The 23250-nt window shown below is 40.0% G+C and overlaps 1 protein-coding gene across 4 annotated transcripts in view; it reads left to right on the top strand.

The window, feature by feature from the left end:
- The window catches only part of ATG7 (autophagy related 7), a 72731-nt gene that overhangs the window by 27130 nt on the left and 22351 nt on the right, over positions 1-23250 (top strand). For 3 of the 4 annotated variants that reach the window (XM_063411511.1, XM_063411512.1, XM_063411510.1), the window contains exons 18-19: positions 3930-4052; positions 13412-13460. In XM_063411511.1, the coding sequence (XP_063267581.1) occupies positions 3930-4052; positions 13412-13460 (172 nt within the window). The remainder of the gene's footprint in view (positions 1-3929; positions 4053-13411; positions 13461-23250) is intronic. The other variant, XM_063411513.1, reaches the window with a different exon arrangement.

Here is a 23250-nt window from a genome sequence, read left to right as displayed (position 1 = left end):
TGCTGTTAAAAAGAATATAACACCAGGGCTGCACATCTGTTTCTCATTTCAGAGCAAGTCCTTTTCCTCCAAGCCTGTCTTTTTTCCCCTTCTGCCATGAGATTTGGGGGGTTTTAACTGCAGTAAACAGGCCACAATAAAAAGATTGCTCATGAAATGGGTTCCTGGGTATCATTTACTCACAAAGCTTTGGCAATCCGTGGGTTTGGTCCTGTTGTCATGATGTGCATCCACAGCTTGATTTGATCTATTAAAATGCCATTGTGTAAAAAAAGAAAAAACAATTCTGGAGCTGTGGATGTGTGAAATGGAGACTGAAATCGAGGTTGTGGCATCAACCTGAGGGTTTGCATGTCAGGAGAGGGTGCTGTGAAAATGTGTTTGCAGCCATGAAATGCAGAAGGAATTGGTGTTTTCCAGCTCTCCTGAGTGACCTGCAGGTGAAGGAAAAATCAGAGTTCCTTAATAAATCCTTCCTGCTCCACCTTGCCAGGCTGGGTGCAAGAATTGTGTATTTCTGTTGTGCTTTTAGAGGGTTTTTTCTGCCTGGCAAAGGAATTGCTGCATAGTGACACCTCGCTGAAGGACTGGGTTTATTCTCTGAAATAGTTCAGGTGGGATTCTGTGCATCTGTGCTCAGACAGGACCTGCTTTGAGATCAAGAAAAAAAAAAAATAAAATAATAAAATAATAAAATAATAAAATTTGTAGCATCTCTCACGTGTTCTGCCCCTGTGAAGTTTCTTGGGAGGATCACAGTGGCACCAAGGATGGTGGGGAATTGTTCAGAAGTGCAAAAGCAAATTCATGCCAGCCTTGGGCCTTTGGGCTCTGCTGGACATGATTAAATAGGAGAAAATTCCTTCCCATGCAACAACAAATTGGTCACTTACTAAATGTGGAAGCGTTTTTTAGAATTATTTTGTGTCTGTTTGTTGTCCAGGCTGGTTTTATTCCTGTGTGATTATTCCTTGGGTGGTCTCCTGGCATAGAAATCTGAGATAATTCTGCCTCATTCTTTTTCCTTTCTGAGCAAAATCTGTGCCCTGTTCCATTTATCAGAGGAGAGCTGCTCCTGAATTTGGGTAGCAAAGGTTTGATGGGGGCAGCTCCACATCCCTTTGGTGGCACTGGAAAGTTTGACTCATCTCAATTGGGAAATGAAGTCCCTGAGGGTGACAAAATCTTCTCTCAGTCACTGCCTTGATTAAAAAGATTTCTTTATAGTGGATATCTTCTTTAATGGTTCCTGCTCAGCAGCAAAGGTGCTGCTGCAGGTGATTGTTTGGCTCTCTGATAGGACATTTGGTGGCTGGTGGGGCTGAAATTCTGAATTTGAAATTAATTAACAAATACTTCATTCAGCAGGGTGTCCTTGTTGGAAAAAGCAAGTCTTTATTATCACCAAGCACTTTTTAATGCAGCTTTTCAGGCTTCTGTGGCTGCTGCTTAGAAGAAGAAAATGTTCTTTATTGTTCTGCTTTAGGTTTTTAGGATCTTGTGTGAATGGTCAGATTTCTTAATTTAATTGTTTTGTTAGTAATTTAATTAATAATTTAAATTAAATATTAATAATTAATTATATATTTATTAAGTACTGATTAATTATTAATTCCAAACCTGAATTTGGCACTGTGGCACCATGGAAGGTCTCTGCCACACGGGGGGAAAATAAATGTTGAAATCTCTCTGTAGCAATAGATTTGGTCATGTTAATGTGTATCAGTACAAAAAAAATCTAAAAATAATGTAGCTGCAACTCCTGGATCTGCAACATTATTAATATTTAATCAGGTATCTGTATTTAATGTGTAATATCACATACATGTATTAATAATATTTAATAATTATTAACATTTTATTAATATGAAAACTTTAAAAGGCACTTAATGAGAGAACATGAAGTGCCAGTTTTATTTATTTTAGAAGAACAAGAAGGTGCCAGATGTTTGACAGTCACCTACATCTGTCTTCATAGCTGTGTTTCAGTTGTTTCTGGTGGTGTTTTTGGAGCCTCATTATGCATCAGGTAGTTTTGCATGAAGAGCTGAGTGAGGATCTATTTTATCAGTGAACTAAAATCCTGTCAGCTAAATAAAATAAGGTTTTAATGAGCTGTAATTCCTGTAGGACTCAGTGTAAAGGCTCAGGATGAGTTTTGCTGAGGAATGTGGTTGGGCTGGGCAAGTTCCCACAGTTTTATCAATGAAATGGGTGTTTGAGACCATCAGGAATTGTTAAACTAGGAAGGAGTAAGATTGTGGGGAGTAAACTGTGATTTGATGAGTTCTGATAGGAGAATTTCTATTCTTGTGAAAATCCTGCCTCTTCCTTCCCCTGTCACACATTCTGCTCCTTTCTCATTAAATTTGTGTGGCTTTGGGGTCCCTGCATGGATCCTGCTCTGCTTCTGTTCTGCTGTTCTGCAGGAAAAATTGTTTCTGCAGGAAAAGTTGTTTCTGCAGAAAAGTTGTTTGGATGCATTCAAGCTCCTTCATCTGTGAGAACAGGGTATGAAATGATCACAACTTGGGAAAAAAATAAAGACACAATGGATACTGGGATTGCTCAGGCAATTCCTTCTGTTTTCTCACTGCCTGCTGTCCCAAAAGGTGTTGAATTGTGTTCGTGTTTGATTTTTATCTCCTTTTCCCTCAAGCTGCATCTCGCTGGGTTGCAATCAGCCTGGCAAATCCTGCCTGAAGCTGAAATAAACTTCTTCACAGTCAGGGCTTGAGAGGAACGTAAAATAAAATCTCACAGTTCTTGTAGGAGCCTCTAAGGTTGTCCAAATAAAAGAGAAACTGGGAAAACTAAAGCAGAAAAACAGAGCAGTATCCCTCAGCCTCAGAAGGGGAAATCTCTGGGGAAGGGGAGGATGTTGGGCTTGGACACCTGCACGGGGAATTTCTCCCCTGAGCTGATCCCCTGGAACAGGCTGGACTGTGTCTGTGCCACTCAAATGCTCCTTTCATGGCTTGGCAGCCACGTTTTCCTTCTTGCCCCTGTCATCTGTCTTGTTAGAAGCTTCAAAATGTATTTAAAGCAGGAAATCTTAAACCCCACTTCTCTTCCCCTTTGCTTCCACCTTTCCTCGCGGTAGAAATGAGGTCGATGAAAACGATAATTCTGTTCTGTCATTTTTACCTGCTTGCAGTATCCAGTGATTTTCTGAGTGTTCAGAAAGATTCTTTCTTTTATTTTGTGACCCAAATACAATGATGAATCAGATTTATGGGTATTATATTTGAAGTTCTTTTCTATTTGTTTATTTGGCAGGTCCTTGAGCAGTATGAACGAGAAGGGTTTAATTTCCTAGCTAAAGTTTTTAATCTCTCATTTGTCTTGTTATAAGCTTCAAAATGTATTTAAAGCAGGAAATTTTAACCCCACTTCTCTTTCCCTTTGCTTCCACCTTTCCTTGCTGTGGAAATGGAATTGGGGAAAATGATAATTCTGTTTTCTGTCATTTTTACCTGCTTGCAGTATCCAGTCGTTTTCTGAGTGTTCAGAAAGATTTTTCTTTTATTTTGTGACCCAAATACAATGATGAATCAGATTTATGGGTATTATATTTGAAGTTCTTTTCTATTTGTTTATTTGGCAGGTCCTTGAGCAGTAGGAACGAGAAGGGTTTAATTTCCTAGCTAAAGTTTTTAATCTCTCATTTGTCTTGTTACAAGCTTCAGAATGTATTTAAAGCAGGAAATTTTAACCCCACTTCTCTTTCCCTTTGCTTCCACCTTTCCTTGCTGTGGAAATGGAATTGGGGAAAATGATAATTCTGTTCTCTGTCATTTTTACCTGCTTGCAGTATCCAGTCGTTTTCTGAGTGTTCAGAAAGATTCTGCTTTCATTTTGTAAACCAAATACAAATCATATTTATGGGTATTATATTTGAAGTTCTTTTCTGTTTGTTTATTTGGCAGGTCCTTGAGCAGTATGAACGAGAAGGGTTTAATTTCCTAGCTAAAGTTTTTAATTCTTCACATTCCTTCTTGGAAGACTTGACAGGTCTGACTTTATTACACCAGGAGACCCAGGCTGCTGAGGTAAGCAAATAAAATTGGGGTGTTAATTAATCATGGCATCAAATGATGGAATTAAGCAGTGTTATTTGATTTCCAGAATGATTGACACAAAGATTTAGACATTCTCTTAAATTAACTGTAACTTTCTGTATCTCAGTCTTTAAATATTACTTTTAAAGGAAACAGGTGACTTGGGTCATGTGGTATGAAGAAATCAATTGCAATTTTTAGGTCAATTAAAATGTAATTATGCTGCTGGATGGATCATACCATGGGGGAAACAATGCTGTTTACTTGCCTAGTGACAAAAATAAATGGAATTTGGGCAGAAATTGGGGTGTGTTTGATCTCCTGGACAGCAGCACTGGGGATAACCCAATGCTGAGCTGTGAGACTGTTCCAGGATGAAACAGGGATCTCCCAATGCTGTATTTAACAATGATGTGTGTTCCCTCCTCCCTCTGCCAGCGTCTCTGCCCTTCTACATCATCATTAATTTGGGCCTGGCTGTATCCAGGGATGGAGCAGAGGTTTTTCAGTCCCTGCAGCCTGTGTGAGTGCTGGAGCTGTTGTTCCAGCTGGAAAGGGCTCCACGGGGTTTCTCCATGCAGTTTTGGGTGGATAATGATGATTTGGCTCCCTGTTTCATGTTTTAACCTTTGAAAAATGATTGGAGCAGATGCTGGAAATGTGAACTGCAAAATACCTAATGCATTCTGAAATCAGCATGGACATACCTAGAAAAAAATTAAATATATGTATGAGAGGGATCCAAGAAGGGAAAACAAGCAGCCTTTAACATGTGCCACTCATTAACAGCAACAATAATTAAAGTCTGATTGCCAGGCCTGACTTTAGTGTCTGGGCTGCTAATGTAAAATGTGAAAACAATTAAAATGAGTAATGTATTATTTTGCAGGTATTAATGCATCAATCCCTTTTGCAGCTTCAGAAAAGGTGTTAATGAAGTTTTAGATGCTCTCTACAAAATAAAGAGTCTGGTGGGAGTTTCCTGCAGCTCACTGAAGTTCAAAGTTTTGCTTAAAACCCAGAATTTGTGTCCTTTCAAAAATCCTGGGGTACTTCATGAGGTTTGTGCAGTGAAATCACTGCTCAGAGGTGGAAAATGTGACATACAAAGCATTTGCAGAGCTAATGCTTTCAAATTAAGCCATAAAACCAGGGAGCTTGCTTGATTCTTCCCTGTGGGATTGGTGCATTTTGGGGAAAATTCATCTCTTTTAGCAGCTCACCAGCTTCACAGTGCTGATTAATCTGTGTTTAAGAATGGCCAGGGCTGACAGGCAGATTATTTGTGGATTCTGGAGCACTCCTGCTTGCTTTGGATGGAAAACCAGCTCTCTGTTGGATTTTGCCACTGTTGGCTCTGTTTTTTTACTATTTACTTTGAAAAACAAAGAGGTTTTTTTGTGCTCCTCACAAGGCTCTCAGCTCATCATCTGGGGCAATTCTGAATTTTTTTTAGGTGCACAGGAGAGTGCTTTTAATCTCTTTCCTTTAGAATTGCTCTCCTATCTTGAGCTCGTTTGCTCTTGTATTTCCAGCTCCTTTTTCTCACGCTGCAGCTGGGGAGTGTGAGGTCTGCAAAATGAGTTTTTGGGTTTCTGGCTGCCTTGTTGCTGCTCCTGGCAGGATGTATTCCCTAAAATAGAGCCATTAGATGTGCTGAGATTGGTGCTGCTTTAATTTGAGATATTCTCGTTACACTCAAAAGACTGCAGCAAAGACAGTGAGAGGTTTCATCAGGTGTGCAGGGCCTGGTTTGGGATGGGAATATTTCATTTTTCTGGCAAGAATTCATCTGCTTTTCACCACTCAGACTCTTCAGAGAGATTTTGGGGATTATTGGTGTGTTTGGAGACCATAAAAATGGCTTCTGGTAACTGCAGATTTTCCTTTCCTCCTGTCTAGTAAAATCTAGTCCAGAACTATAAAGAAAATAGACTTGTAAAGTTAGATGTCATCCAACCTCATGTTTACCCAGTAACATCATAATTGGGTTGTAATTCCATATATAAATCCCTGGTATTTCACTAATAAACCTGCAGCTGATAGGGGAACTACTCAATCTTAGTGCTCGTTTTTAAAAGGTAAAATGAGAATTCATTCTGAGCATTTCACTGGACACTTTGCCAATAGTGTTTTGTTGTGCTCAGAAAAACTGTCATACTGCTCTGATGTTTCAGATTTTTTTAATATTTTTTATTTTTAATTCACCTACATGCTTAGCTGCTTTCGTGATGTGTGTGTAAAAGTGCTTTAATGAGAATTTTCCCCTAAGTCTGGAGCTTGCCTAAAAGAGAACCTGGATAAGCTGTGCATGTTCTGTAGGAGTGCCTGTTAAATACAGCATTTTTGGATAGCCTGAATTTCCATGAAAACTCCCCCCACATTATTAACACTGAGTGTGTTTGCCCAGAGTTTGCAGTAAGATGTGGGAGACTTTGCACTTAGTGAAAATCTTTTTTTTTACTTGCACTGTTTAATCCCTATTCCAGGGCTGTGCTGTTGACCAAAATATTTTAATGCAGATTTGGTGTGGTTTAAGGCTGATACAAATTGCAGGGTTTTCAGTCAATAGAACACCTATTTCTCCAACATGAGCTGCATCTGGAATTCAGAACTGTTCTCTGTGACTTCCTTGGCCTGGCAATTAATGAATAATGACACCAGCAAGCTTTCCTGGCCCGTCTTGAACCACGAGTACATTTCAGGCATCTGCTCCTTCTACATCTGCCTTTAATTCCGCCTCTCTGGAACATTTGGGGCTTTTTTTTCCCCCCAGTTCATTCTTGGTGTGCATTCTGTGATGACACTGCTGGCTGGGAGGGCAGTGGGAGCTGTGGGAATCTCCCCTGTCAGCACTCAGGGGCTGTTTCCACTGGCCCCAGTTCATCTGGGGAGCTGCCCGAGCTGATGGAAGCGCTGAATTTCTGTTTTCCACATCACTCGGGCTCCTTGCTGCGAACCTCAACTTTTAAACTCGACCCTTGCTCGCCCTGCAAAGGGGTTTAATGGCTGGGTTTAAAATAGAGACAGCCTGAGCATCCTTGGGTTGGTAACCAGGGCTGGAGGTGTGGAGCTGGAGGCAGAAAAGGGAATTATTTCCAGCTCACAGCTTGGCTGGACTGCCCAGGACTGTTTTATATCAATGCATCCCTAAACCCAACTGGTTTGTTCCCCAAATTAAGCCTGCAAAGGGTGCTGGGGTGTAAAGATGCTTTTCCTCTAAAATTCCTATTTCAATCTAAAGTTTTCTCCTCCTAAATCACAGCTTTGCTGCTTTGCTCAACTCATTTCTCTCTGTAATTGTCTGTAATTCTCATTTCGCTCTGGAACAAGACACAAGTGTAAACACACTTTCCTTGCTTTGGGTTTCAATTCCTGAATTACTTGGATGCTTTACTGCGCTTCCTGCTTTCATCAGGATGAGAGAAGATGATAAAACACACACCAGAAAAAAAATTTTCACTTGGTTTTCTGATTAAAAAACAAGATGGGGTAGAAGTTGCAATCTAAGAATGTCATAAAGAGCTTTGGGAAAAAAATCTGGGGCAGGGTTCCTGTTTTTGAATGTGAATTTAAAGGTCAGGTGTTGGTGCCAGCAGGTCACTGTGTCTGTGTTATTTTACTTCAATAATGTTTTATTTCAAATTTCTGTCTCGTACACAAACTGTGGTATCTGAGGTTTCTTGTAGTCAGTGAATGAGGCCTGTTTGGTATTTCCAAAATCCCTTTTCTGTGCTGCTTTATTGTATCCCAAACAATCCTTATTAATGAAAAAAGAGAATTCCTGCTAGTAAAATACTCAGAAAAAATACAGACAACCCCTTTTTATCATTTCTGCACTTATCTGAGGTTTGTGCCTGACCATTTTTCACCCATTTCTTGAGGAACAAGGCTTAGCTGCAGAATAAGCAGCTGGCATTAAAAAGGAACTTAGTGCTTGTCCTAATTTGGAAGAAAATTCAGAATTTCCAGTGTGCTTTGCTATTAAAAATATCCTGCTTGTTTCTGATTCTGCATTATATTATGCAGTGTGTTTGATGCTGAAACAATAACATCTGAATAGCCAAGAAAAAACCCCAAGCCAAACAGAAAAACCCAGCTACAACAATATTGTAACACTCAATTCTGTAACTTGACAATTTTTCTCTCCTAGCCAAGTATTATTCAGAATTTAATTTTATTTGGTGTTATGAAAACTTCCTAAAGAAATCATTACTGATGGGTAGCCCAAAATTAATATTTGAGACACTTGTGACCGTGAGCTTTTTTGTTTTCCTTCGTGTTTTTAATCTGCTGCATTTCTGGAGAAATTCATTTTGACAGATTCAGGCCTGCCCTGGAATTTCTTTCTTAAGAGATTAAGGGATTAATTTGTTTTCTTTCAGGAGGTGGGTTGTTTTTTTCTTTTTGACTTTTCTCATGATGTCAATTAGTGTCATCATTTTTCTTCATTCATCAAGCAATGTTTCCCAGCTCTTTGAATAATGGTAATTTTTTTTTCTGCTGATGCCTTCAGCTGCTTTTTGGAAGGGTTTAGAAATACCTGTAAAGTGCTGCCACAAGAACATGAGCTCCTGGCCTTGCCCCTGAGACTGATAATTTCAATTATTGTCATTAATTATATTCAAATGATCTTCCTGAGGCTCACATCAGTGAGTGATGTGCACAATGCTCCTGTTTCATGAAAAATCTGAATAAATGGGAGTTTTTCCCTTCAGGGCAGGGAGGGGCTTGTGCACACAGTTGTTTTTTTGGAGGGAGGCACAGTTGGTTGGTATCCAGTTATCTCATTTATGTTTGAAATGTCAAATATCTGAAAAAAAAAAACCACCCGTGGAAGAAATGGAATAATGGCATTTGGGTTAGCAACAGGTTTTGTTGCTATATATATTTTTTTTCATGGATTTAACTGAATTGCTGTCTTATTGTCAAAACATTGTTTGGGCTCAAATCTCTGTGTAAAATTTCACAGTCAATCTGTGGCTATGAAATGGTATTTGGTAATGGGAATAAATTCATTATCTCATCACTTTTTATGTCAGGGGAGGAGGCTTTGCAAGAAAAGCCTGGACAAAGCCTGTGGCACATTAATGCTGCAGACAGGAGTTCTGGCTGGTTCTCCAGTATTGATCACTGGAGCTGATCAATATCAGTATTATTCCCCAGGGGGCTTTCTGGGCTTTCCTCTTTTAATAAGAACTCCACCCCCAGGCCGATTGCCAAGGTGCTCTTTTGCTATTTATGACTCATTTTAATTGCTCTCATTAGATCAGCACCTAAACAAGGAGTGTTTGAGTTGATGAAGTAATGTTTTGATTTGTGCTGTGGTGGTAAATGAAGTTAAATTGTACTTTATTGAAGATTTTAGAGTAATTTTAGCTAATGATGAACACGGCTCCCCACAGTTTTGAAGGGAAGTGCCAGACTGAAGCTGTAAAATCTTTATTTTGGGGAAGCAATTTTCTTCTAGAAAGAGTTTCAAACTCTGCTGGCTCTTCTGCCTTTGGAGGAAAAATCTCCAGTAAATGAGAAATGACATAATTCAGGGATTAAATCTCTTCCATTCCAATGTACTCTGTCACAAAGAGGAATGATTGGACTGTTCAAGATGCATTGTTATTGTCATGTGAAGAATAAGAAATCACCCAACACAAAAACGCTGATGAACTTTTTACATTCTAATTAAGACTGTAAATTCTACAATGTGCATCTCAGTCCGAGAGTATATGAGCCCTTGTATTCAATTCAATTCAAATAAAAAAATAAAATTAATTAAAAATAAGATGGAGAAAAGTTTGCTGCTGGCCAAATCAGTGTAGATGTCAATGAACACCAATTGCTGGAGCCTTACCCAGAGGTGCTGTGAGTGCCTCAGCACCCCCTCAAGTGTTAATTAAGTTACTTCATTAGGGATCAGTGTGCTCTGGTCATCCTGGAGCCTGTGAAATGCTGTCCACCAGCAGATTTTCATTGTTAGCTGTGTTTGCCTCCTCCTGCCAATCCAGATTTCCTCTGGAAACATCTCCTGAACTTCTCTTGGGTATTTCAGTCAGGGTGAGTCCATGCAGGCAATCATCCCCCAAGTGCACTGATGTTTTGTTATTGCCACCACAAAACCTTCCTGCACAAGCAGCAGTGCCTTCTTCTCAGCTTTGGAATGGATTTTCCTGTAAATATGGGTGGAAGTAGAAAATGGGAATAAATGAAGTCGATAGAAATGTGAAGAGCTGCTGGAAAATCATGTGGGTTCAATACCAGCCTCTCCTTAATGCCAGTAGTTGCTAATTCACAGAGGAAATTAAGCACCACAAATTTTAAGAACAGAACATCAATTTTAAGACGTGCTCCTGTGTGGAAATCTCATATGGAAAAGTGGTCATGAACAATTTCTCAGCTGAAATGATCTCTGTGTCTCAGGGTTTCTTCCTCTGTGAACGATGGAATTAATTTTACCAGCGTGAGTGTTTAAAGATTTGCATCCATGTTGCTGCTGAGTTTGGGTGGACACTAATTTATAAAACAGGCAGATTTGAGAGCCTTTAAAATGAATATTAACCTAGCTCTTACTGGCCTGAGCTCTCTTTGTAGTTGAATATTTGCCTGGTGTTTGCACTGTAATGAACATCTCTGCAAAGTGCTGCTGTTTCCTTTCCCTCGCTGTTCTCCTGAAGTTTCCTTTTCCAGCACTTTTTTAGAACACATTAAAACTTGGCTTGCAGCTGAAATCTGCCATGCAGCGTAGTTGTTTTTATGGAATTGGCTGGAGCCCTGGAGAAACCACCTGATATCTTAGGAGTGATAAAAATTAATGACCAATTCTGTAGTTAAAACCCAGCTTTGATTCCAGGATGAGGCACTTTGTGCCTGACAAGATAAGGACTGGTTCCCTCTTATCTCTTCAGTGATAATTTTTCCTTAGCAGTGACTTCTCTTAGTTGATTTAAGGTCAGGTTAGTTGGAAAGTTAAATCTTGTATGTTGTAAATTAAAGTTGGCCCTGACCTCGTGAAGAGACATCAAAAAAATCTGCGTTGTTACACATGTAATAAAAATTAGCCAAGAGAAAAGTGTTTCACTTTTAAAAAAAAAGTTTTAGGATGAGTTTCTATTTTCTTGGTCTCTCAACCATTAAAAGCCCCACTGTAGGTATTAAATAATGTCCTTTAAATTAGTGATGAGTTATTGCAGTTTGTAGTGTTGAGTCTGGGACACCAAAGCTTTCCCTACATGTGATATTTCACCAAGTAAAAAGCTGCTCGTGAGTTACTGAGTTTGTTGTTATTTTCATATACAGGCAAACTTTTTGTTATCCTACAGGTGTGGTGATGATTTTTAGTCATTTAATTGTTGCACAGCAACCTTAAAATAATGCAGTTTTACTGGATAAATAGGAGAGGTTTTGATAAATAGAAAATGCTGGATGTGGAAATGTAACAACAGCACTTTTGAAAAGTTAGGCTGAGCTGTGAGCCCTGGTGGGGAGGAAATTCATGGCTAAAATGTGGTTGGGATCGGCTCCCAGAGCTGATTTGAGGTCTGTGTGCAGCAGTTCTGCTGCCATCTCTGTGCAGGAAGGTGGAGGTGCAGATGTCTGATTATTTCAGTGTAAAATATTGCAAAATGGCCATTTAATGGCACAGGACTCTGTAAGACAAGAGGTGAATTGACTCTATTCCAGTTAAAACACAGAAGTAATCAGAATAAAACTGGTGTAGTTGTACCTTAAAGCTGGGAGATTATGGAAGTAAATTTGGAGAAAAACTCTCTGTGTGCAAGCACATCAGTACTTTGTAATCTGAAAATCAGGGTTCTATTGAAGTACTTGTTATATACAAGATAAACTCCTGTAATTGCAAAGTACTGACTCAAGCCCACCAGGCAATGAATTTAATCCCCTGCAAGTCAAGTGTGAAATCCAATAGGTTAATCAACAAATACAAAAAATCCATGCTCAGGAAATGGATACAAACTGTGATTTAGGTGAGATAAGTGCTCAGAGGCTTATTTATTTTTTGGGAACTAAAGAAATTCAGTCACAGAAATGAGATGGGAGGCACAAGTAAACCTGTGAAGAATTAAGCAACCACTCTGCAGCCTCTCCAGGGGATGGGGTTAAGAGATACAGTTTTAAAAGTCTTTATGTTGTTGAAAAGTTTATTTGTCTAGTGTCTGCTGAGACAACGTGCCAACAACAGCAAAGCCAGTGCAAGCTAGGAAGAGAAAACTCCTACTGGAAGAGAATATGAAGGCATAACAAAGCTATTTAGAAATATTACAGTGCAGCAGCTGGTTTTGCTAATGCTCCTTGGTTATTTAAAAAAAAATAATCATCTGAGACCTAATTCCCTTTGTCTTCTCACTCTGAGTAGCTGCAGTGTGTGAAGCTTGCTGGCCCGTGACTCATTCTCCCCACTAATGCTATTTCTTTGAATAGCCCTTGTAAAAACATGCATTTTGTGGTAGTTCTCTTAGCTGGCAGTCCAGGAGGCTTTTTTTTCTCCCTGGGTGAGTGATTTATGTGTGCTAATCTCTGGATCTGCCTTTGCCACACATGGTGAAAACTTCTGGTGCTGTACCTGGGCTTGCTGTGCTCACCCTTCTGCAAGAGTAACCCAAGCACTAAAACTCATTTAATCTCTTCCTCCACAGGCAAGATCTAAGATCTAAGATCTCATAGCTAATAAATTCTGATACCTTGGGCTTCTTTGCAGGGATGGGCAGTGATGAAACTGAGGCTGGATTTTAATTCTCACTAGATCTGAAAAGGGTAACAGGCAAAGATGCAAATGCAAAATAAGATGTTATTTCCAGCCTCTGAAAGAAACTTCTTTGCATTTGATACTTCTGCTTTCTGGATTTAATCTGTATTTTTAGTATTCAGATCTAATTTTTGAATGCATTTAATATGCAATTTAATATAGTTTAATTTGTGGGTTTATGCCTGCAGATTACGTTTGGATTGCTCAACAAAGTAAAATCCTGATTATAGCCAAACACGTTGATGAAGTTCAAGGAGCTGAGTGTGACTTTGCTTTATACACGGTGGAAATTAGAGATGGTTGTGGGAGATTTGGGAAAGGGAAATAATGCTGTTAAATATCATTTCAGTGAAGTGGAGGCATGAAGGTCACAAAGTTTTCTGCTAGGTGAGGTTAAATTCAAGCAAGGTTGGGCAGTAGTAGTGTAATAGCTAATGGAGGATGCTGCAGGAGTTTTCAGGACAATACTAGAAAAAAATCAGTGTATTTGGAAAATTGCTAGGATTTAAACTCACTTAAGAAATAGAAGAATGTTGCTTTCATGAAAATTGAAGAATAAATGTTTTGATCATTGTGTCCTTTGCATTCGAAGGAGAATGATATTCCCAGTTCTGGGATGAAGTCTGCAACCCTTCCTTCTGGTGAGATTTCTTTTTTTATTCTTCTGTTTAAAAGCAAAGAAAGAGAGCTTGTGGCAGAGAAAAGTGCCTATAGAATAGACTGGCTGGTTAGAATTGTTATTTTAATGTGAAGGGATGAGGTAATAGAGCACAGCAACAACCAGCAACTGCAATCTTTGGTTCCAGCAGCAGCAACTCCACAGACCTGATCTTTATTGGATTTTTTTTTCAGTTTGGGAGGAAGGGGGGCCTCTGATTAGCATATCTGCTTCAGGAAGAGTATCAGGAGTTCTCTAATTTCATCTTTAAATCTGGGATCTGATTAATACTGGAGGCATGCAGAGAGCTATAACATGAAGGCTGTTGTTACTATAGTGAGATGCTGTTACAGACATCACAAGACTTGTTATACAAGGAAACACGATTACTTTGGATTAAAGGAGTTGCCAAAGGCTTGAAGGATTTATTGGTGCTGCTGCTTTGAGTTATATATAACTTCATTATTTTGTTGAAAACATTGAGATCTAGAATTAATGAAGCCCAGTAAATGCTGCTGAAATGAATCAGCAGGTTTGACAGCTTTGAGCTGCCACTGATGGATTTCATGGGAGCGTTCTTCAGGCCTCCAGATTGCTGGATAATGCACAGAAAGGAGCAAATCCATCTTCTGCACGCAGAAATGAGGCTTAATGAGCGCAGTGAGGTGCAGCAGAGTCGATGTGATCAAGATCATATTTCTGAAATGACTTTTGTAATTCCAGGGCTTGTGGGGGAGGAGATGGCCTGGGCTGCTGGGGCCGGGCTGGAGCTCTGGGATGGAACATTCTGGAGATGTGCAGGGGTGGGAGCAGGGTGGGTTACAGCAATGCTCCTGTGGCTGTGAGCACGTGAGGAAGTGGGGAACTGTGGCCTTGGAAACAAAGGACTGAAATTGGCTTTTTTTCCTGCAAAACGTGCAGTGGAATGAGAGGGGAGATGCAGAAGTGAGGCAGCTCCGTGGGGTGCTGGGCTGCTGCAGGGTCTGTTCTGTGTGTGAATCAGGAGCTCAGTGCATCTCACATCCTTTGGATCATTGCATTAATCTCAGCTGGATAAAACTGGCAGCCTTTTGACACTGCAGCCCAGCTCAGAGAGTGCTGTGACATCCAGAAATGCTTTCTAGACAGCTGCATTCCATTCCTCTCTGTGAAGTCCACAGTGCTGCAGAGATGTTGCAAAAGGATTATTGCTTGAACAGATGATTAATTGCCAATTATTTATTGCTCTCTTAAAATTAGCTCAGCAGTCATCATTTGCTCCTGATGCCACGATGCAGAATTAGTGCTGTGGGAATTAATGGGAGTCTGAGTGAGAAATGAGCCATAATCAATGATGAAAGCTTTTTAAGTTTTGAAATAAGTCTTGCAACATTAATTCCTTACAAGCAATACTATAAAGAGAAAATATGTAATGGCAGAAATTGTTCCTGAGCTCCCTCTGACTCTCCCCTCTGTAATGTGACTCAGGAATTCAGTTATGTAAAAATATGACTAAGTCCCTTTTGCCTTTGAGATACAGCCCTGGGTGAAATCCAGCATGAGATTGGATTTCAGTAAATTGGATAACTTATCTCCCAGCCTTTTAAACTTTGCATTTGGGACAAAACTACATCAAAAGCTGGAACAGCTTCCTCATCTAACTACTCCATGGCCGAGTGGGGCTTTTTTTTTGCTCTTCAGATAGTGTCTGATTACTGAATGAGGCTCTCAGCATCAATAAATCATTTCCCTGCGGAGTAAAACCTGTAATTTTTCATGCCTGTTGTGTGTTGGAGCTTTTGAAGCGTCTCTTGGGGCTGTGGAGCCCAGGGTAGGCAGAGCAGACACAGGACCCAGGTGCAGTTTGGGGGTGACACGCTGGCCACATTCCAGAGGATTCCCAGGAGCTGGGTGAGCTCTGGGAGCACCTTGGGCTTGTGGGGTTTGCAGAATAAGGAGTGTGATAAACGCCAATCACTCGCTTTTTGAAATTTATGAAAATTTAATAAGGAATAAAAAATTGGTTACAAAAAAATTAATACAAGTTCAAAAAAAAGTTTTCAGAGACAGGACAAATAATGAGACATTAAGAGCAAAGAAAAAAAAGGCAGTCCGGACTGTCGTCCCCCCTCCCTCCCAGACAAAGGCTAGGAAAGAGAAGGGCACTCTTCGGGAGGAATGTCCCCTTTTTGAAGACCAAAATTTCAAAATTATGCAATCTTTATCTTAGACCCGTTTGCCCAGAGTCCCCCTTCTAATCCTTGGCGTCCAGGAGTTTGGCTTGACCAGGTGGCTCGTGTGAATTCAGTCTGGGTTGACCAGGTGGCTCCTGTGGATTCAGGGAGATACGCATCTTTTCTTCCGAAAATTCTAAGGGGGGGTTCTCTTCTTCTTGTTGTAACTGTTATCTCTGTTGAGAAACACCTCCGGGCCTCTCCTTTTTTTTTTTTTTCTTTTTTTTTTTCTTTTCTTAAGCTAAAGAAAATATCTTACACACAATTCTTTTATTACTAAAACTTAATGTTAAAAACTACGTTTACTACATTATCCAAATGTTAATACAGCATAACTTTTCTACCTAGCATATTGCATATAGTAAATATCTGCGTAGAGCCACACACACACACAACAAGGCTTTTTCACAAGGAGCAAGGTGAAAAACCCGAATGAGGGGTTTTGAGGAGCCTCCTCCGTGGTGTGACCCAGGGGGGCTCACCAGGGCACTCCTGTTCTCAGAAGTGGGGAGCACGGAGGGTCATTGTCACCTGCAGGAGCTCAGGAACCAGAGCAGCCCACCCTGCTGCTGGGGTGTTCCTCAGCGTTTGGAGGTAAAGCAGAGCCTGCAAAGGGTGTCCTGGTGGGAGGTGTAGCCTTGCAGGGCTCACTGTCACTGGAATATCTGAATTTAGAGCTCCTCATTCTGTCCTGTGAGTGGCATCACAGAATCCAAACCTTCAGACGCAAAGATCTGTTTGTTCTGGATGGCAGAAGGGGAGAATGGAAATAATCTCTTGCCCAAATTATGAATTAATGGCAATTAGGAAAAATCTGTTCCTCCACAAAACCCAGCAGCTGGGATTTCTCCAGCCCTGCAAGCCCTCAGCTCATTTTTCTCTCTGTATCCCACCCAAAGGTATTTTTAAAGCTGAATGGAGACAGCTCTCATTCTTTATTGTGCTTGCATTGACATAGTCACAGATGTTATTGCTGTGCAAACCACGGGTATTATTTTTGCTCTTAAGTGCTTTCCTGGTTTCCCTTTTGCTGTGACAATTTTGTCATTGTTGCTGGGAGCTGGAGCTATTTCATTCATGGGCCACAAATGTTTTTTGTTAAGCACTCAAAACCTCCCATCCTCCTATTGTGCTTTTACAGTTTACTATGAACTGCTCCAGCCCCATCCAGTAGGGTTTGCTTTAAACCTTCCTTCATTCCTGGTATTTTTAACATTTTCTCTGTTTGGTTTCATTCTCCAAGATGCATCATTGCTGAGAATTCAGTGATGAAATTCTCCTGCCTCACTCACTCACTTCATCCCCATCTCTTGCCTCCTTTGCATTTCCCTGCATCCCAACACTTCTCTCATGTCCTCTGTGCTCCCTAATTTCTGTTTGCATTGGCTTTAAATGTCTCCTTTGCATCCTCTGCATGTTGGGTTTGAAATAAAAATGTTCATCTTTCCAACTTCAAAGTCATTTCATGGTAAACTCTCAGCATCAGCACTTGCAGCTTCCTGTTATTTTTGTATTCTTTTGTTCTTCTGGTAGTTGTAAGGTGACAGAGGAATGCTTCCAAACAATTTACTTTTCAATAATGGACAATAATGATTTTTTTATCAGAAAGTTATAAAAAATGCTGTTCATTACTGGCCCCTTCTTGCACTTTCCCCGAGCCTTGTCATGTTAAAAAAAAAATCCATAATTTTTCTTCAGTCTTTCTGTTCTTTCACAATAATCTGGTTGAGTAATGCTGCTTTTATTCAATTTATGCTTGCAAACATTTCCATTTTAAACAGCTTCTGGACAAATTAATTACCTCAGTAATACTCTGGTGCTGTTAACTGATTTATACCTAATTTTTTATTCTTAATTCTTTTTTGTTTGCATTTGAATATTTAAATTTGTTCTGTACAAAGAGTGGCCTTAAGGTTAGGATCAGGTCCTGTGTTTTATTCTTTTTGTTCCTTCAGTGAGAGGTTTGTGCCTTGCCCAGCATTTATTCTGTTCTCCCTATAAAGTCAATTTAATATTCTGGTTGATTTTCCATTCTTCTTGTACAAACATGCACCTTCCAATATTTGCATCCCCGTTGAGCAATAAGAAATTGTCAGTACCTGTTTTTCCTGCCTTTTGAGTATCAGGTGTAATTTAGGAGGCATTTTTGGGAAATATTCCTTCAGCCCATTGCCCCTTGTCAGCTCGGTGTGCCTGGGGAATTATTCTAATCCACAGCTCTTGCCAAGGCCTGTTACCTCCACATTTGACAATTAAACATCAAAAGTTATACTTTAAACCTTAACATTTATATTTAAAAACCCTTTTTTAACCTTGTTTTTCCTCTTACCTTCTTCATGCCTGAAACTAATGTAATTTCTTGGAAATTTAAGGCTGTCCACAGGATACTGATGGCAAATACTATTTATTAAAAAGTTATTCTGTTCCCTTGTCAGAATTAGAAGTGTGCCCTCGTTCAGACAGGGGTGAGTCCTCCTGTTTCTGCCCTGTTTTATCTGTCAGGATTTGGCACTGAATTTCTGGACCTGCCGCTGGAGGATTTGCTGCTATTTCACCCCAATTCTGTGGAAAAAGGGGGGCACAAGGAAAATCTGGGCTGAATTTCTGCTATTGCAGCTTTTGTACCAAAGCTTTTGGGTTTGCTGTGGTTTTATTCCAAACCAGAGTACGACATCAGAGACAATTCCCAGATTTGTTTTCACCCCCCTGACACAAACAAAAAGGAGGAGGAGCCCCTTCTATTCCCATTTTTTGTCCAGCTCAGGTCTCTCCATGGCTTTTTATTGAGCAGAAGAGCCAAGGAGGCGAAAATCAGAGCGAAGTTTGTCATCCTTGTTCTCCCCATCAACTCCAGCACATCGAAAATCAGAATTTGTATCCCTGGCAATTGAGTAGATATTCAATTCTTCTTTCAGATGAAAAATACTGGAGGTTCTTGGAATGACAAACATACCAGGCCACGAGCCAAGCTTTCCCTGGCCAGGCAGTGACAAAAGCTGGATCTGAGTTTTATGTGGTGTTTTTTTTCTGCTGCTCTCTCTGAGATCATCAAAACTTACTGCAACAAGGATTCAGTACTGGATTTTAATCATTGTTCCGGAGTTAAAATGGGAATTCTCACTCATGGATCAGCCATCAGATCGTAGCTGAAGTTGTTCATCTGCACATTCTAAATGAAGTTTTATCCCAGTGTTTTAGTAATTTTAGCAGAATGTTCTAATCCAAAATGAAAATCAGATGTTCTTCGTGGAAATAGGGAAGTCCAGACAATGGGTATTGTGTTTAGGTTACAAGACTTGTGGTCTTCCTTTTTTTTAATTTTATTTTCATTGTTTACATTGCAGGCAAGTCTTTGTTCATTTTAAGGAATAAAGCTAGTAGTTTAAAAGCACTATTTTATTTTAAAGTTTGTATCCAAAAATATTTCTCTCAAGCTGTATAAAAAATTGGATTTTCTGGAAATTCATTGCCCTCATGAATGGACTCCTGGAGAGCAAGGAATTTTTATGACCCCTTAAAAAAAAAACAATTGCAGGCATTCCACAAATAAACAATACATTGATTGGGGGGGGGCATTTTAATGGCTATTTAATAATTATTTGTTCTCCAGTGTTTATTTCAGTATGGTATGTTGCAATTTTAAACTCAGTTATCCTGAGAATTCCCTTGTGCAGCAGAGAGCAGAGCTTTGGAGCCCATTCCCAAGTGCAGGCTCTGACTCTGATATTTTTCCCTGATTTCCATGAGTCCTGGAAGAGGAGCTGGAATAGTTCAGGCCAGCTGCTCTCAGCTTCTTTTTGCATTTTCTTTTGGCAGTTTGGATCTCTTTTCCTCAATTAGGTTTTCCTCCCGTGTCTCTCATTAATAAATGTCACGTGTGATTTTCCTTTGGGTTGATTTTTCTCCTTTCGGGGCTGGTTTTGCTGAATGGTCGCCCACAGTCCCAGCTCCACTTTGACTTTTCCTGTGTGTAAACCCTTGTGAGGACAATTCTGATTTTCCTGGCACAGGAATGCAGTGCCCAGTCTGCACAGAGCCTGACATTGCACAAGAGGCTTGTTTGAAAAATCGGGATAAGGGGGACTGAGCAATCCTGGACTGCTCCTTGTCCCACAGGGAGCAGCACTTCCATCCCTGTTGCTTTTGGACAGGATTGACTTTTTCCTGCTCGATCTGCAGATCATCCAGGAGATGCTGTTGCCACCAGCAGCACTTTGGGATTCAGCCCACGCTCAGTTGCTGCAGTATTTTTTCTGATTTTCAGTCCTGTCAAGAATATTTTGTTCACCCCGAGAGAGCTCAGAGGGAAAATGATAACATTTAGAAAATGAAATATGTTGTGCAGCCAGGATGAACCTGGGGTTTCAGATGTTTGGGTCTTCATTTCCTTTTTGTCAAACCTCTGTGTGTGTCATTTATGTTCTCAGCAAGTTTTTCCTCCTTTAATCCGTGAGGTGGAAATGTTGCTTTTTTACAGAACAAACCAGATCAACTGGCACCTTTTGTGCTTGGTGTGTGTTTGGGAGACCTAAAGTTCCTTCTGTGCGTGCACACAAATAACACAAAACATAAATACAGACAGCAGTGACATCAGTGATCAGATTTTGTCAGTCCTTCCTCCCTCCAGGGAGCCTGGCACACACTCAGAGCTTGCTGCTGTCAGAAAATCATGAAGCAGAAAAAAATACAAATCAGAGATGCCGTGACCTCCTTGCAGCTCTGCAGAAGCAGAAATTCTCTGTGGCAGGCAGCAGATCCCTTCTTGATTTACAGAGCAGCAGAAATCAGATTTACAGAGCTGCAGAAAGCAGTGGGGCAGCGATATTCCCTGGGATTTGCCCTCTCTCAGCAGAGCTCTTTTTTTTCTGTCTGAATCCATATTTCTGACTGTGACAGAGTGATTTATGTCACAGTTCAGCGCAGGCTTGGCCTCTGCAAACAGATCAAAGCGTGGATGCAAACATCAGAGCAAGAAGCAGGTGTCCAAAACAGGGTCCTGTTGGGTGTTTTTAGAAGGTGAATTGAAGCTGGGTTTGTTCAAGTTCAAACTTGGCAGGACTCTGTGATTTCAAATTAATTGATGAATTTTATAGAGTTTTTATTTCATCAACATTAAAACCCTTTACAAAAAACCAAATGTTTTTATTGGAGAGGAGCTGAGCAATCAACTTCTCTGTGCACCTCCCCACGCTGGGGTTTCTACAAATCCCCAGCAGCAGAATCACTGGAAAGCAGAGCCTCTTGCTGCTTTATTGCTGTACTAAAAATTGTTATTTGTACTTTTTAAGAACAATTAGAGGGACTCCGTTTTAGTCGGCTGTATCTTAAAGCTGCAAATCTGAAATAATTTGTCATTTCTTTTGCGAATTCCTTGAAAATGGGATTATTTAACTGTCCAAACAGCTCCCCAAATGAATTGCAAAGAGATTTCTTGCTGCTTTCTTTTATGATAGGAAAACTAATGTGTTTAGTTATTACATTAAACTAATGTGTTAATTATCACAGAAAGGAACATTTTCTGAGCAGTGCTGAGGAGGGTCAGCACTTCCAAGGGAATCAAAGCAGAGGGGAGCAAACTTGGCTGTCATTTATTAATTAACAACACAATACTGAAATAAGGACCTTTTCAAATTTCATTTGCAGCAGCTTCAGTTTTACCCAGCTGTATCTCAAAGCTGCAAATCTGAAATAATTTCTCATTTATTTTGCAAACTTCTTGAAAATTTAATTATTTAACTGTCCAAACAGTTCTGCCTGCAGAGATTTCTTGCTGCTTTATGGTAGAAAAGCTAAAGGGTGAATGAATTATCACAGAGACAGCAAAATATTCACGTTTTATTTCCCTCTGAGTTCTTCCCAGTACAAAAGGAACGTGCAGCCTCTGTTTGAAATAATTAGCCGTGGTTTACTGGGGGGGTTTTGGGACTTTCATGTTGCACTCGCTTTTGATCCAAATTTCCCTGCACTGCCTCGTTTAATTCTGGCCATCTGGATTAAAAGGCTCTCTCAATCTTAAATACAGATTGTAACTCTTTCTTTTGGAGTGTGCTGCCATAAAATTCGGGCAGCTTTCCAGCTTTCTTCATTAAAGCTGCCTTTATGAAGGTTTGTCGGCCATTAAATGATTGTTCTGCACAATGGGCACTTGATTATAATTTGCTGGAGCTGGGAATCAGTTGCAGCACTAATCCAGTTCTGTAATTAAAAGAAAGCATGTTTCTACCTGCTAGCATCTCCTGAGAGCTGCTGAGGGTGAGGAGAAAACAGACTTGAAAGGCAACAATTTCTGCTAATAGACGTCGAAGGGCTCTAATCTGCTTTGTGCTGTGATTTTCTTCTGGAATAACTGGGTTTGAACCAAAATCTGTGGTTTGTGACAGGGATAAAAGGGCGTTTGATTTGTCATAAATCTCCTGAGAGCTTTGATTTTTGTTTGAGGGCAGAAAGAAATGTGAATTTCTTGGAGAAAAGGAGCGGTCTGGGATCCTCAAATCCTTTCCGAGTTTTGTTTCTGCTCTTGTGGGTTTTTATCAGGGACCTCAATCTCACTCTCACTGGTTTTTTTTCACCTGTAAAGTTTTAAAAAATCGTGAGAAGATTGCTAGCTTTAAAAATATTTTAAAAGGGAGTTTTTCATGGGTGTTTGTGCCATTTACTTTTATATTTTGGCTGCTGAAATTGAAAGAAACAAATGCAAGTTTGTCCAAGCTGCACAGTTGAACTGTTATGGACAAGTGTGGCATAGCTGAGCGTGTAATTTAATCTGATTTTAGCAATATTTTATGGGTAACCCAAAGTAGATACATGATAATTCAATAAATATTAATTCAATAAAATATTTCTTTACAATGTTGAAGTTATGTAGCAGCTTTGTAATACTTGTTTTTCTGAACTTGCGTCTCCTGAAATTCCATCTTTGAGATCCCTTCTAGTAAATCTGCACCTGGAAAACTTTCCTGGGAGCTGAATTTGGGCACATTTGGTGAGATGAAGCTGCTGAATGAAATAATTCCGTTTTCAATTTTACAAAGCATCTGTTTGGCTGAAAACAATTTTCAGCTGAGAACTTGAGAGATGCAAATGCCGGGTGTGCAACAAATTCCTGTCTTGCAATCAAGTGTTGGTCTGCAGGAGTTGTGCATGCAGGAGGTCAGAAATTGGCTTTTTAACATCTCTCAAATGGGATCTTTCAAATTAGTAATTAAGACATTTTTAATGGACTAAAATAAATGATAATGTGGGTTGTGGGCTAAGCGAGATGATGCAAAAATCAAGGAAAGCAGAATTGAAGTGCCCCCTCCCACCATTCTAATCAGAATTCTAGCAAGGACAATTCCAATCAATAAAACAAATTCTAGTCAGAGTTGCTGATGATTTAATCAGGAGTTTTCAGTCTTGTTAAACAAGTGAGGAACACAGAGTGGAATAAAACCAGGACTTTGTGATAATTCTGCCTCTCCTCAGCGTGGGAGCCCCGATGTTCTGCTGGACACCACTGAGATGTTCAGGGCTTCTGAGGAAATCATCACCTGGAAATTCACATTACCTGAAAAACCCTTG

The sequence above is a fragment of the Prinia subflava genome, chromosome 14 (genome assembly GCF_021018805.1).
Source record: "Prinia subflava isolate CZ2003 ecotype Zambia chromosome 14, Cam_Psub_1.2, whole genome shotgun sequence".
NCBI lineage: Eukaryota > Metazoa > Chordata > Aves > Passeriformes > Cisticolidae > Prinia > Prinia subflava.
The sequence above is the reverse complement of the archived record's forward strand: the minus strand, read 5'-3'. Positions and strand labels throughout refer to the sequence as shown.